The following is a 15,617-nucleotide window of genomic DNA, read 5'->3' as shown; positions in this document are numbered from 1 at the left end:
TTTCTGGGTATGATGGCTTCTATAGCGACTATACAATCAATCCGTGTTGCTTGAATCAGCTCCAAAACGTACTCTGTAGGTGTTAGCTTTGGAACATTTGGTTTCCTGTAGGAATTTGCTTTGTTGGATGTCATGCTGAGGATGGCGCCTTCGAAGGCGGCTTTTCTGCTTCGTTACATGCGCACATCCCCTTCTTCATCTCTACGTTGGGCCCGATTAACTTGAGCGAACGACACCTATAGGCATCAGCATAGTTTATTCCAATATGCACACAGAGAGAGAGTCCTCGTCTATAATCTAATCCAATCCCACCGTATCTATCATGATCATAAGCCATCATACCAAACGAACCAAAAATCGTAAATACATAGATGACCCAAGAAAGGACCTATCTCTTGCCTGCCTGTGCAAAAATCTGCTGCCATATCTCAAGCCACTGCTGCTGTTTATAAGACAAGGGCCGGTGCGGGTTGCGGAATGTCCCGGATAGAATATCACGGAGGCGTTCGTTGAGGATTTTCAGGGCGAGCATCGACTTCCAGTCTCGCACGGAGAACCGTACTCGGTTGGAGTCGATGGAGATGACGCCGGCGTACATCTGTGTGGGGAAAACAACGAAATAAGTATTATAACTCTCCAAGAAAAAAAGGAAGAAGAGGTCACGAACCTTAAATTCAGCGTCACCGCAGAGCAGGGCAATTGCAAAATCATCGACTGCGCTGGTTTCATGTGCGTTCAGGTTGCGGTTGCGTGCTTGCATGATGTGGTAGTATGATAGCCACTTCACGGCCGAGTCTGCTCGCTTGTTCACCGAGGTCGGGTGCAAGGTGACAGACTGGTTGTTGGCGACATTGCGCCAGCCTTTGCCCTCGCGGGTCAGAAGCTTTGGGTAGAAACTCCATGCCACAACGGAGTTGACCACCACGTCGTTGCTGCTGTTGAGGTCATACTCTTCGGGAATGACGAAGAATTGGCGCTGTCTGTTGCTGGACCGTGCCCTAGACAAAGAATATCAGCCACCAGTCAACACCGCACGTTCAATACCACCTACCGATTAAGCGCTGTTTTCTGGGTTGCATCCAGAGTCAACAGCCCAGCGTCGGCGATAGAAACGACTAGTTGCATCTTCACATCCTCAATGCCTAGCAGTGTCTGTGGACTTAGGAAATTCTTTCGACAGAAAGCGAACTCGCTCATTCCCGGTGTGCTTCTCGTTCGCTTCCAGACACAGTAGGCGTTGTAAACGGTTAAAAGATCCGAATCACCTTTTTGGAAAGACGCCCGAGCGGCATCACGCTGCGAGTTGGAACCCATTGTATTGACAAATGGGGATTTGGACGAAAGGATGGCAGCGATGCTGACAGCCGCGTCCAAGCACCGGAAAAATGCCCCGTGGATGATTAGTTTCCCCAAGAAAACGTCAAGCGGCAGTTTGGCCAGCTGCATGCCAAGCGAAGTTAGACTTTCACTGTTAGTAAGAGCTTTCACTTCCTTCAGAGCATCAATTGCACGCCGGATGTTCTTGGGCAGTGGCGGGTCCAGCGCTTCGAGTAGTGTCTGTTCCACTTCGCCCAGCTTGCAAATCTTGACTCGTAGCACCAGATCCTGTAGCGAGAGTCGCAGCATCTCTGGGGTTTGTTGCTCCGCAAGCTAGTTTACTATTAGTAGCCGCACTACACTCCTATAATAACCTCCACTTACCAACTTATCATGCCGGAATTTAGTGAAGAGGTGGAAGCAGATGCCATTCTGGACACGACCAGCTCGTCCCCGGCGCTGTTTGGCATTGGCACGCGAGATGAATGACTCGACGAGCCTGGAGAGCTGTCGTCTTTCGTCGAATCTGCGAAAGTTAGCAGAGTACTTGAATAAAAACGGTTTGATGCTTACCGCATCATCTTCTCTTTTCCTGCATCGACAACCGCAGTGATATCCGGGATCGTGATACCTGATGGCAGTGAGCATTTTTATGTTTTCAACGGAAAGAAAGTCCATGACGTACCGGTTTCGGCGATGTTGGTAGCAATGACAATCTTCCTTGTTCCCTCAGGAGGCACAACAAACGCCTTCTCTTGATCTTCGCTCGCAATCGAAGAGTGCAGCGCATGCACAATCCATCCTTTCTGGAAGGTTGGCTCAGAGAGGATCTCGTCATTCATGCGGCGAATCTCCGCCAGTCCAGGCATAAAGACCAGGATGGCTTTACTGTAGTGAGCCATACCCGGGTCAGTTGCGATCTTTAGGAGCAGCCTCTTGATTAGTGTGTAGTCCATCCTGTATTCATCGAGATTGAGCACGGTCTCCTTGGTCTGCTTGGAGTACCCGTCGAGTGTAGCTTGTAACCCTCCCGCGTTGTCACCGGCAACGGCATCTGATACTTCATCCATGTCATCATCGAGGACAGCATTCGAATCCTCCTCGGATAAACGGTACTTTGTCAACTCGACGGCATCTTCTAGATATTTCATCTCCACAGGGAAGGTCCGTCCTGGAATATTGAGAACTGGCACACCGCCAAGGTATGTCGAGAACCGCTGAGCCTCTAGGGTGGCAGACATAAGGATGAGCTTCAGATCAGGGCGCTTCAGCATGAGCCTCCGAAGGACAATGAGAAGAAAATCGCTATCGATTGTGCGCTCGTGGACTTCGTCCAGAACAACGTGAGTAATATCCTGGAAATCATCGGGCCGCTCCAGCATTCGAACAACGACTCCGGTGGTTCTAATCCGAGTCAGTTTAATGTTCTCCACCGGAAAAAGAAAACAAGACGTACGCATATACCAATCGCGTGGATTGGCTGACCTTGCTTTCCAATCTTACCGCAAAGCCGATGAGAGACCGGTTCGTGCCCACATCATTCTTGCTTTCACCCATTTCTTCACTAACTCGCCGAGCCAGCGAGATCGCAGAGATACGCCGCGGCTCAGTCACATAAACCTTGCACGGCCGACCATGGAGCATCTCATGCTCCAGAATAAAAGACGGGATTTGAGTACTTTTTCCGCTTCCCGTCTCGCTGCAGATGATCAGGGCCCGGTGGGTATCCAGCGTGCTGAGGATCTCGTCCTTGAAGCTCCAGATTGGAAGGTTCATACGGCCCACCATCATTCGCTGAAAGGACGGCGTTGAGGCCTTTGCCGTCCATGCCTCTCTCAACTGGTCCTCGGAGGCTTTATAGCTCTCTCGAGCAAGTCCTTTCATGGGGCTTCCTGGTTTACTTCCGACTCCGTTCCTCTTGCGGAAGTTGTCGGACAACACGACGTCATCCTCGAACGTGCCTTGATTTTCTTGGATTAGGCGTTTGAGGTCCTTCACAGTGCTCTTGTCAAGCTCGTCTTCCTGCGTCTTTTTCAAAGTTGAGAACTCTGTCCACAGATCTCTCCAAACTGCGGGGAGACGCAGGTAGGCTTTACCCTCTTTAGAGGTCTGCGGAAAGAGGATAAACAGTGCGAGGGTCGATACATAGCTTTCTGCCTGTTGTGCATTCGGCGTTGCGATGGCGTCCATGGACACAAACGTAGCGAAAGCATTGGACTTGTGTGTGACCAGATCCACTGCCAGTGGAAAAGGGATCTCTTGGGGTTTCGACCACCGCACCTCAACTGCCTTCTTATTGGTGTGGCTAGAGGGCGAGAGATCTTGATAAACAACCTTGCTTGATGAGTCTCTGGCTTTGCAACTTTCTTCCAAAACACGACGAGGACTCAGGCCCGCCCATTTCCCAAAATCTCGAAGAGTGATGGCAGCCTGTGTCTGAGGGGGAGGGAGACCCAAGATAGATCCTGAATCAGCTTCGGCCTCGAACATGTCACCCAGGAGACCGGCATCCAATTCATCATCCATTGGTAAGAGATCAGCGTCTGATTCTCTTGTTGACGCCGGTGTTGATTGGTCTGTTGCCTCCATAGAAGGGGGATTCAGTTTCTTCTTCTCCACAGGGCGCCGCATAAAGGCCGCATCTTTTCGAAGCTCGTCAAGTTTTTCGTTCCAAATATACTCGGCTTCTCGACGCTCAAACAGCACGTCTGCCTCAATCTTTGCAATTTTTCGCTGTATTCTAGACACTTGTGGGTCGTCTGAATGGCCGGGTGTTGTTCCACGGCCAGCTTTCTTGCCTTTTCCAGGGCGATCAAAGAGATCAGGCTGAAGACTATACAGCCGGGTCTGGAGGTCCAGCCACTCAGGAACCATGCTATCTGGATCAATCGAGCTGTCCGAGTCATAGGCAATTGGAGGAGCAACCTTGGATGCCTTCCAGTCCGGTTTTGACTTGCTTTGTTTGCTCTCATTCTGCGAGGCGTTAGGAGTCGAAGACCGTGACGGCTCCGATTCTGATGAGGGTTAGCATCTCGTCTTTGTGACCAATTGGAAGCGGTGATTTACCAATCATCCAGGACATAACACTGTCCGCGTCTTTCTGTGGACGAGCGTTTGCCTGCGTGTAAGATGGCAGCTCCGACTTGTTACTGTGCATAGCGAGCCACTCCAACGACTCGTCCAGATTCCAGACCACATCCCGGCTTGCGCTGGGCGAGTTGCCTGAGAAATAAAGCAGAATATGTTTCAGAGCCTCCTCCACTCGGTTTTCCGGAAACTCGAGTTTCAGTAGTGTCTCCTTCAAAACCCAGAGCTTCGTATATAGCTCCTCTTCTGAGAGGCCGGCTTGTTTTGTCCCTGCGATTCGTCCATTCGACAGCAGCTGGTCATGCTCTTCACTCCCTGCTAATTCCAGAATCCTGTCTTGCATCTCCGTCGGAAGCCATTCGAGCAGACTCAATGACGCCGCTTGCTGTCGGAAGAGCCGCCGTTCTGTCTCCAGCTTGGTAGCCTGTCGGGTCGCATCGCCTTTGCATTTCGCCGCATATTTGTCCACCAGGATCTGGAATTCTGCTTCCTCCAGGTGCTTTTCGAGCTCTTCCGGGGTGTAGTTCTGTAATGAGGCTGTCGTGTCCGGGGCGCTCGTAGTTGCGGGACGGTCCTCTGCGCGGGCTGGTTGGGGCTCGTTGTCCGGCGTAGCTCTAGAGTCTCCTGCTGGCGACGGAGGCGTCTCTGTGGGTTCTGGCTTGGGTTTGGAGGGCACCGAGACCGTCGCGAAGCCTCGCGCGGGATTGGAGGCGGGCTTCTTCTTCTTGCGGTTGTTTGGCGGCATGACGAGGCAGCGATCACCAGTCTAGGGCAAGGCGAGTCAGATAATAATCCAGTTCAGTAGAAGAGAAAACACGTACCGGGTCGGGTGGTGATCAAAATGACTCTTGGTGACTCTGTTCCGCTCCCCACACAAAACTCTTAGTTCATGACAACATCGGGCGGTGCCAGCCCACTTACCTATCTCTTTTCCTCTTCCGCTTTCACCTTCACCTTGTCCTCCCACCTTAAATTCCCCCCCCCCCCTCACTGACCTCCCGATCATGGATGGCTCTCCATGGGACCAGGTCAAGGCCGGGGATCTGAGTGCCTTGCAGGTCGCGCTGTTCTCCAGCTCGACCTCGCGCAGGCTCCGGGCCCTGCAAGAAATTCGCGACAGCAATGGTACGGACCCGTGTGGCCGCCCCATTGGAAGCGTTGGACTGCTCGCTAATTCTTCCGGTCGCAGGTTCCCAATTGTCGTCGGAGTCCCAGCATGAGATTCTAGAGCTGCTCTTCCAAACCTACCCTCTCTACGTCGACCGACCCTCTCGACAGGCCGTTCAACAATGCCTTCAATCTCTCCTCCGAACGCCAAACAAAACCGAAGACCTAAAATTCCTCACACGGACATTACAAGCAGAGGCTGTCAAGCCTGGTCTGGCGGCTTCCTCGGCGTTTGTCCTGCTGGAATGGGGTTGCATTCTCCTACAACAGGCCACCGAGATCCCAGAGGCGCCGTTGGCCATTGTCCTCGACCTGATTGCGGTGGAGGCCAAGGCTCTGGAGAATTGTCTGGCACACACTCCCAAGCCGGCAATGAAAGTATCGGCGCTTCGGGTCACGCGACGTGCTCTACGTGGTGTTTTCTCGTCCGACTCGTGGGGTGAGGATGCTATGCGGCAGTCCATCAGTCGGTTGACTGCGGACTCAACAGCAGGATACAAAAATGCACCTCTGCTGGGTGTCATCTGTGGGGTTTGTGCACGGCTGCCGGCCAGGAAACCAGTTGTGGAGGAATCCAAAAAGACCATTCTGGCGTTCTACGTCAAGGAGATCCTGAACTCGAAATCCGTGGTTCCCGCACACGTCGCTAATGGATTGCCGGACTTCTTTGAATCATTCGTTACATCCAAGGACGTGGCAACGGAATTGGTACCCCCCATGGAAAAGTGCATGCTAAGAGCGCCGGAGGTCGTATTGACAGGCGTGATCCCGCCCGTCTGTGCCTCACTGCCGAAAGAGGTGGACCTTGCGGAGATTTTGCATTCTCATCTCTTGAAGCCTCTTTTGGCGAGCATGAAGTCGAATAGCCTAGCAATCCGGCAAGGAGCCGCTGACTCGATTGGGTCGTTACTTTCTAGGAGCAAGGACGAATCTTTGCTCCCGAAGATCACCAGTGAAATCCTTGGTCCTCTAAAAACACAAAAAATCACCAGTCCTGAGCACCGTGTTTGTTATGCCCAAGCCCTTGCGGCTGTGCCTCCGTCTGTGGATGTCTCGAAAGAGATTGTCCAGGGATTCGGACTGGTCTTTTCACGGGAGTCCAACGAATCTGCTCTCGAGGAGGAGATGAAGGCCTTCAGCAAGCATCTCGCCGTTCTACTCCAATTCACTGTCAAGGTCAGCGATGACGTCGTTAGTGCTGTGGTGAAAGGCATTTCCGACAAGCGAATTCCATTTCGAAAGATCTGGCAACTCAGCGTGGGAGAGGTTTTTTGGAATACCGATGTTGTCAACTTGAAAAATGCAGAAGTCGCGCCGCTGTTCACCAAGTTTCTCTCAAAAATGAAGGATTTGCATGGCGAGGTTGCTTCCAATCCCTTACCATCGGCGCAAAGTGGAGCGTTGTCATCCGCATACATCTTCTTGGCCCTGTTTCGGCGTGTTTCTGATATTGAAGGATCAGAGAAGTCTGCCTGGAATGAAATGGTCTCTCAAGCAATGACACTGAGTCCCAAGCCGTCTTTCGTATTGAACCCCAGAGCCTACTCTAAATTGGCATCCCAAGCAGAGGTGGAATGGTTTGTCCGAACTTTGGCTGCTGTCACTTCTGGGTCTAAATTCTCGAGTGCTGAAGATCCGGCCAAGGTTGCTTGGGCTCAGTCGTTCATCTACGCCATTACTTCTCCCTCGATGCCTACCAGCTTCCGAAATCGGGCTGTGGAAACATTGTCTGAAGTTCACTCAAAAGATGTGGCATCCATTGGGAGTGTGATTATCCATGGTCTCTGGGCTTGGATTCTTTCATTTCGAACTGCGGAGAAGGAGTCTGCGGCTGTCTCTGCTGGTCCCGGAAGCGCACACCTGCTCCACCAAGTTCTGAAGGCTATCTGCCCATCGGCCAGAGACGGCTCTGAAAACGCTTCTTCTAAGCTCAAGAACCAGCTTCTCGATATTCTGGTCCTCAGTCGACCGGAGCTGATTCCTAACAGCTCTTGGATTGCTCTGTGCTTGCGCACGGGTACGGACCCTGGCAACCTTGTCCGCCTGCATCCCACTGAATGCATCGAGCAATTGGTTCGGGTTAACGCCGATCCCATTCAGTCAACAGTCCCACGAGTCGACCTAGCTGTCTGGAGTGCAGCTTCGGATTTGGCATTCGTGGCCCCTGATGTAATGGTTCCGCGTCTCGTTGATCAAATCAGAGACGATCTAGACGCTACTCGCCTCTCCAAGTTCACTGCTGTCGACGCCGCCATTGCCCGCACGCCTGAAGGAACTGCTTTTGTCGACGTCCTAAGCTCAAAATCGAAACAGCCTACCTTTGACAAGAACACCAAGGACTACGATACCCTCAAATGGGAGGAGGAGCTCAGAGCACAGCTGGCCGAGAAGAAGGGACAGAAGCAAAAGAAACTCACTGCAGACGAACAGTCCAAGGTTAATGCTCAACTTGCCAAGGAGACCAAGATCCGGCAAGAAGTGTTGCAAGAAGTCAAACGGATTGAACGAGGAGCCGGACTCATTCGAGGCCTTGCAACGGGTCCTGCCAATGATGCCGAGGGTTGGATTAATGCTGCTGTTACTTGTCTCCTCGGCCTTGCCCGGGCTGGTGCTGGTCTTTTTGTTGGGGATGTTGTATCCCGAGCATTTATTGTTTGTGCCGAACGTCTGACACCGCGCCTGGGGACTCTTCGACCCTTCGTGGGCGTGGCAACCCTGCGCGCAATCGGGAATACCAACCTCCCGCCTGGTATGGAGTCAGAGAATCTTGGGGAGCTTGTGACAAGAATCTTGTATCGATTGCGCTTTGCATCCGAACAACGCCCACTCGACACTGCGTCTCTGGCCTATGTCCTTCCGTTGATCTTCCTCGTCATTGGCCAGAATGGTATCGAAGAGGTCAAGGGAGAGGAAGAGGGAGAACAAGTCCTTCTTGCCATTGAATTCATGTCCTTCCACTCAGGTTCCTTCACTGATGACCGACTCCCCCGTGTTGAGGCTCTTCGGCAGCTTATTTCGGCCATGCAACGATACACTCAGCACTACAAGATGATCAAGGATACCTTGTTCGATTTCTGCAGGTGCGTGTCGCCAAATATCACCGACGAAGAACTCGACACCCTCCTGCAAGGCACCATCGTTTCCAATGCGTCCGTCCGGACGACTGCGCTTCAAGTCATCGAGGCTGAGATTGATTTGACCGATCTCGACTTCTCTGAACACATCTGGCTTGGCTGCCACGACCATGTCGAAGAAAATGCCGAGATTGCTGAAGCCATCTGGGAAGAAAACGCCCTGGAAGTCGACGATACCTCCTTTGCTAAAATCATGAAATACCTGGATTCTTCGGATTCCCAACTTCGAGGATCTGCCGCTCGTGCCTTGGCCCATGCAATTGAATTTGACAAGAGCAAGTTTGCCGGAATTTTGTCGGAGTTGCAGGCAAAATACGCAGAGAAAGTCAAGCCGAAGGCCCCGGAGAAGGACGCCTACGGGATGCCGAAAAAGATGGACACAACCGACCAGTGGGAGAGTCGCAGTGGTATCGCTCTGGCTTTCAATGCCATGACAACCCTGTTTGATGGCGAGCAGGTCACTTCTTTCCTGCAGTTCCTGATTGAAAGAGGTCCTCTGGTCGACAGGAATTCTTCCGTGCGGGCCCAGATGGCCGAGAGTGGAAAATCCGTCATTGCCCTTCGAGGCCAGCAAAAGGTTGAGGAGCTGATGAAGCTTTTGGAGACGACTTTGGAAACCTCTGACAAGGCGACCCAGAGCTCGGATCTACTCAACGAGGCTGTTGTTGTGCTATATGGATCTTTGGCAAGGCATCTGAAGGCTGAAGATCCTCGCTTGCAGGCCGTTATCAAGAAGCTTCTCGCCACACTACCCACACCCTCTGAGACAGTGCAGTCTGCAGTCTCCGAATGTCTGCCGCCGCTGATTAGACTGTCTGGTCCGAAGACAGCAGATTATGTCCAAGAGATGCTAGACGAGCTTCTTGGCGTCAAGAACTATGCCACTCAGCGCGGCGCAGCCTATGGTCTTGCAGGCATTGTGAGTGGAAAGGGTATCTCAACTCTGCGTGAGTTCCGCATTATGAGTCTTCTCAAAGAGGCCATTGAAAATAGGAAGGAGCCACATCAGCGACAGGGTGCTCTGTTAGCATTTGAACTTCTAGCCACAGTGCTCGGCCGGACTTTTGAGCCCTATGTGATCCAAATCGTTCCACAGCTCCTCGCGGGCTTCGGTGACCCTAGCATCGATGTCCGAGATGCTTGTCTGGATGCTTCGAAGGCTTGCTTCCAGAACCTGAGCTCTTACGGTGTGAAGAGGATTCTCCCTACGCTGCTTGACGGTTTGGATGACACGCAGTGGCGGAGTCAGAAGGGAGCGTGCGACCTGCTTGGAGCCATGGCCTACCTTGACCCTCAACAGCTTGCAGCCAGTCTGCCGGATATTATCCCCCCTCTAACTATCGTCCTCAACGACACTCACAAGGAGGTCCGAAATGCAGCGAACCGCAGTCTCCAGCGCTTCGGTGAAGTTATCAGCAACCCAGAGGTCAAGAGCTTGGTGAACGTGCTTCTAAAGGCTCTGAGCGATCCTACCAAATACACGGACGAGGCATTGGACTGTCTCATCAAGGTCTCCTTCGTCCACTATCTCGATGCTCCCTCACTCGCCCTTGTTGTCCGCATTCTCGAGCGTGGTCTTAGTGACCGTTCAGCAACCAAGCGCAAATCGGCGCAGATTATTGGCAGCTTAGCCCATCTTACGGAACGCAAGGATCTTATCGCGCACTTGCCAATTATTGTGGCTGGTTTGAACCTGGCTATCGTTGATCCGGTTCCCACCACTCGTGCCACCGCTTCCAAAGCACTGGGCTCGCTCATCGAGAAACTCGGAGAGGATGCTCTGCCAGACCTTATTCCCAACCTCATGTCGACTCTCAAGTCGGATACTGGCGCCGGCGATCGACTCGGATCTGCCCAGGCTCTTTCGGAGGTGCTCGCAGGCTTGGGTACGACCAGACTCGAGGAGACGCTACCTACCATCCTTCAGAACGTTTCCAGCTCCAAGGCTGCTGTTCGCGAAGGCTTCATGACCCTCTTCATCTTCTTGCCCGCTTGCTTTGGTAACAGCTTCGCCAACTACCTCAGCAAGATTATTCCGCCAATTCTGGCGGGCCTTGCGGATGACATTGAGTCGATTCGTGAGACTGCCCTGCGGGCCGGTCGTCTACTGGTCAAGAATTTTGCTACCAAGGCTATTGACCTCCTGCTTCCCGAATTGGAGCGCGGTCTTGCGGATGACAGCTACCGTATCCGTCTGAGTTCCGTCGAGCTGGTTGGCGATCTCCTGTTCAGTCTTACCGGTATCACAGCCAAGACGGATGCAGAGGAGGAAGAAGAGGAAGCCCAACAGGCTGGCCAGTCTCTGCTCGAGGTTCTCGGCGAAGAGCGCAGGAACAAGGTTCTTTCGGCCTTGTTCATCTGCCGCTGCGATACGTCGGGTATGGTCAGGAGTGCGGCAATGGGTGTCTGGAAGGCGCTCGTTGCCTCTCCGAGAACACTCAAGGAGATGGTACCCACGCTTTCCCAGCTTGTCATTCGTCGTCTGGGATCGTCGAATATGGAGCAGAAGGTTATTGCCAGCAACGCCCTTGGAGATCTCATCAAGAAGGCTGGAGAGTCGGTCCTTTCTACGCTGTTGCCATTGCTTGAGGAGGGTCTCCAGTCCTCTCCTGACGTGGATGTCAAACAGGGTATCTGTATTGCCCTGAGAGAGCTAATCACCTCCGCGTCTCCTGATGCTCTAGAAGATTACGAGAAGATTCTTATCTCTACTGTGCGCGTGGCCCTGGTTGATACCGACGAGGATGTTCGTGAAGCAGCTGCCGAAGCCTTCGACGCCCTGCAACAGATCCTTGGCAAGAGGGCTGTGGACCAGGTGTTACCTCACCTTCTCCATCTGCTGCGGAACGACGAGGATGCCGAACAGGCCCTGTCTGCCCTGCTCACACTCCTCACGGAACAAACTCGTGCCAACATCATTCTTCCCAACCTTATCCCCACACTGCTTACGCCACCTATTTCGGCTTTCAATGCCAGGGCCCTCGCATCCCTGGCCGAGGTGGCCGGCGGTGCTATGACGAGAAGATTGTCAACGATCCTCAACTCTCTTATGGATGGCATCATCTCCACAACCGACGAGGATCTTCGCTCGGAACTCAACAACGCCTTCGATACCGTCCTTGTGTCCGTGGATGAGTACGATGGCCTGAATGTCGCCATGAACGTGATGATCACCCTTCTGAAGCACGATGATCACCACCGTCGCGCTCAAGCAGCCCTCCACCTCGCCAAGTTCTTCTCGGACGCCAACATCGACTTTTCGCGGTACCATCCAGACCTGATTCGCGTCCTATTGATTTCCTTCGCCGACTATGACAAGGACGTTGTCAAGGCAGCATGGACCGCTCTGCGCGAGTTGACCTCTCACATGCGCAAGGAAGAGATGGAAGTCCTAGCCATTCCCACACGACAAATGCTGCGGCAGGTCGGCGTGCCTGGTTCGGATCTGCCAGGCTTCAGCCTACCCAAGGGCATCATGGCCGTTCTTCCCATCTTCTTGCAAGGTCTTCTCAACGGCAATGCCGAGCAGCGTACCCAGTCCGCTCTTGCAATTGCCGACATCATCGACCGCACTGGCTCGGATTCGTTGAAGCCTTTCGTCACTCAGATCACGGGTCCGCTGATTCGTGTGGTGTCGGAGCGATCAGTCGACATCAAGTGTGCCATCTTCTTCACACTCAACAAGCTGCTGGAGAAGATTCCGTTAGCCGTCAAGCCCTTCCTGCCTCAGCTCCAGCGTACTTTCGCTCGTGGTCTGGCCGATTCATCGAGCGAGACGCTGCGCAACCGCGCTGCCAATGGTCTTGGGATTCTGATCACGCTCACGCCCAGAGTGGATCCTCTCATTGCTGGTAGGTTTTTGAAAAGCCAAAACAAGTTGAGCCCGGTTGCTAACTAGTCTGTAGAACTTATCGCTGGATCCAAGACAACAGACTTCGGCGTGAAGAATGCCATGATGAAGGCGCTTCAGGAAGTTGTTGGCAAGGCCGGCGCCAACATGAGCGAAGCATCCAGAAATTCCATTCTCGCTCTTATTGACGATGACTCTAGTGATCAGACTGGTAAGCTTTTAATGTTAGGCGTGGATTGCAATCGGCTAACGCGTTCCTTGTAGATGCTGTCGCCATTACCAATGCCCGGCTACTTGGAGCGCTCGTTAAGGTCCTGCCAGCCGCCTCTGCGGTTCCATTGATCAAGTATGCATCCCTTGGTTTTTTTTATTCGGGGAGGTATTAACTTGTTGATCTTTCTAGGAACCGTGCTCTTCCTGGGGTCTTTACTCATGCCTCCATACTTGCGCTTAATGCTCTCCTGGCCGAATCTCCTGCCACTCTGATGGAGCACTTTGCCTCTGAGACGCCCTCAGTCATCTGTCAAGGCATCGCACACAAAGATGTAAGTGGAATCTCTCATGTTAACTTGCGAATCTCTGTTAACACACAGAAAATAGCCCTTCGTGTCCGATAACAGCGTTCTCGCTGCCGGAAAGTTCCTGCTGTCCAGTGAGGGCAGCCACAGCTTCGAGACCAACAAGGCCATCTTCGAAGCGCTGGCACCAGCCATCCAGCCAGGCAGTCCGGTTGATACCCGACGGTTGACCCTGGTCGTCCTCAGGACCGTCAGCCGCCTGCACCCGGAGATGGCCCGTCCTCATCTGGCTCTCCTTGCGCCACCCATCTTCGCCAGCGTCCGTGACCTCGTCATTCCTGTCAAACTGGCCGCGGAGGCAGCCTTCCTCTCTATCTTCTCCGTGGTCGAGTCTGACAGCGAGGTGTTCGACAAGTACATGGCCGGACCGGGCGCTTCGCTCCCGCCTGGCCCGAAACGCAGCATGTCTGACTACTTCAAGCGCGTTGCTATCCGTCTTGCGACGCAGGCTCGGGAGCGTCGTGAGGCTGAAGGTGGCGGGGGTGGATTGGGACTGTCGAATGATGAAGTAGATGATGAGAAGGAGGTGTGGAGTATTGGCAAGGTGGACTTGGGAGAAGATGCATTTGCGGATGAGTGATGATGATATCTTTTGTTTTCTTGTTTGAATTGTTTCAGCGTCCAAGGTGCATTTACCCCTGTTCTACAGATATCCCCTTGGTGTCTCTTTTTCAGTACAAAAGTCTGTTATAGTATTGCATGTCCATGATTGAATGTGATTTACTAGATTTATAGGGCTTTTTCTCTTTGTATAGTTAGTTATCTGGCTAGTCTCCAGTCTCCACCGTAGGTCTTCTTTGGTCACGTGATGTAGCACGTGACTGTCTCTCATATTTGGCTGAACATACACCATAACACAGATAGAATTATGAGCAGGAAAATGTGAAAGAGGGTGAGAATAGTAGCCTAATCAAAAACGAGCAACAGACAAAAACGGCTGTCCTTGGAATCTGCCTGTCATCAATTTCCTCATCTGGTCAGGGCTAGGGCATGTCAGCTGACTCGCTTAAGCCGACACAGAAAAGGGCTTAGCTAATCCGGGCGGGCTCAAACTCCTCTTCGCCGTGTGGATTTCCCGCAACGAACATCATCCGCCAACGACCGTCGACACGCCGACATCAAGATGTGAGTTCATCTCCAGCTGTTGATTATAGACCGTCCAGAAGGCCTGCCATTTGTTACGAGTGTTTTTTCCCAGCGAAAAACGACCTGGACACTGCCCATGGAGGACCTGTGATCGAGGAATGTGAATGTGGGAAGATTATGCTGACCGAGTCTTCTTCCTTTCCAACAGGGTCAACCTTCGCACCCAGAAGCGCCTCGCCGCCTCCGTGGCCGGCTGCGGCAAGCGCAAGATCTGGCTGGACCCCAGTGAGACCACCGAGATCTCCAACGCCAACTCCCGCCAGACCATCCGCAAGCTCGTCAGCGATGGCCTCATCATCCGCAAGCCCGTCACCATGCACTCGCGCGCCCGCGCCCGTGAGCTCAACGAGGCCCGCCGGATCGGTCGTCACCGCGGTCTGGGTAAGCGCAAGGGTACCAAGGACGCCCGTATGCCCAGGTATGCACCTCTCTCCCCGATGGCCCCTATTGTCTCGGCCAATCGATTCCCCTATGAAAAAACATCGATGCTCATCATGCTACTTCAGCCAAATCCTCTGGATGCGCCGCATGCGTGTTCTCCGCCGCCTCCTCGTCCGCTACCGTGCCGCCGGCAAGATCGACAAGCACCTCTACCACGAGCTGTACCACCTGAGCAAGGGTAACACCTTCAAGCACAAGCGTGCCCTCGTTGAGCACGTAAGTTACGGCCATCCTCATCTGAAAATAACACCATACTGACTGGAGTTTCCCAATACAGATCCAGAAGGCCAAGGCCGAGCGCCAACGTGAGCGTGTCCTGAAGGAGGAGATGGACGCTAAGCGTGCCAAGAACAAGGCTCTCCGTGAGCGTCGGGCGGAGCGGGTTGAGGCCAAGCGCAACGCTCTGATTGCCGAGGAGTAAATCTGACCTACCAACCAAAAAAATGAAAAGCATATTCCCATCCGTTGTTTGACGTCTTTTCTCGCAAGCCGGCGGTGCGGAGGATGAAACAGGTTAGGTTTTTTTTTTTACGTCTTGGTGATGTGAGCTGGGATGTTTCGGTCCTGGCCGTAGCGCTCTTCCTATATTCGGATACCATTTTCTGCGGTCTTTCATGTGTCGGCACCACACCTCTCTCTTCTATCTCCTATTACAGGGGAATGGGGCTTAACTGGCGATCGATCTAGGAAATGGGGTAAACAAAATAGGGATTTGCGATGATGATGTGATACTCTCAACGTTTTCTTGTTGATACATAACGAGAAAGCGAAAGGAAACAAATTTTTCTTTTTCCAAAACAAACATCATCAGTTACATCGTAGCATCGTAGTAGTTCCAGCTGTACTGGTCTTGAATCTCCGCCGGACCGTAGTTGAAGGTGTCAGTGTGTGTAGTAC

At 52.8% G+C, this 15,617-nt stretch overlaps 3 protein-coding genes across 3 annotated transcripts; 2 read left to right on the top strand and 1 right to left on the bottom strand.

The window, feature by feature from the left end:
• Nucleotides 1-388: 388 nt before the first annotated feature.
• On the bottom strand, nucleotides 389-5,149 carry N7474_007015 (putative ATP dependent RNA helicase; the record flags this gene model as incomplete). Its single annotated transcript, XM_057198425.1, has 7 exons — nucleotides 389-998; nucleotides 1,052-1,650; nucleotides 1,702-1,843; nucleotides 1,891-1,948; nucleotides 2,003-2,721; nucleotides 2,774-4,331; nucleotides 4,384-5,149. 7 exons carry the CDS (start codon nucleotides 5,147-5,149, stop codon nucleotides 389-391), a joined length of 4,452 nt encoding a protein of 1,483 aa, XP_057051865.1.
• Nucleotides 5,150-5,408: 259 nt separating this feature from the next.
• N7474_007014 (putative translational activator) lies at nucleotides 5,409-13,713 on the top strand (the record flags this gene model as incomplete). The annotated part of the gene is made up of 6 exons (XM_057198424.1): nucleotides 5,409-5,529; nucleotides 5,594-12,556; nucleotides 12,611-12,766; nucleotides 12,820-12,901; nucleotides 12,959-13,100; nucleotides 13,156-13,713. 6 exons carry the CDS (start codon nucleotides 5,409-5,411, stop codon nucleotides 13,711-13,713), a joined length of 8,022 nt encoding a protein of 2,673 aa, XP_057051864.1.
• A 670-nt stretch (nucleotides 13,714-14,383) lies between these two features.
• On the top strand, nucleotides 14,384-15,141 carry N7474_007013 (60S ribosomal protein eL19; the record flags this gene model as incomplete). The annotated part of the gene is made up of 3 exons (XM_057198423.1): nucleotides 14,384-14,697; nucleotides 14,786-14,936; nucleotides 14,998-15,141. The coding sequence occupies 3 exons, from the start codon at nucleotides 14,384-14,386 to the stop codon at nucleotides 15,139-15,141; spliced, it is 609 nt and encodes a 202-aa protein (XP_057051863.1).
• Between the last annotated feature and the right edge of the window lie 476 nt (nucleotides 15,142-15,617).

The sequence above is a fragment of the Penicillium riverlandense genome (assembly GCF_028828495.1).
Source record: "Penicillium riverlandense strain IBT 135883 chromosome Unknown utg000006l_segment0_segment0, whole genome shotgun sequence".
In the NCBI taxonomy this organism is placed as follows: domain Eukaryota; kingdom Fungi; phylum Ascomycota; class Eurotiomycetes; order Eurotiales; family Aspergillaceae; genus Penicillium; species Penicillium riverlandense.
Note: the sequence above shows the minus strand (reverse complement) of the source record. Positions and strands in the feature narration are given on the sequence as shown.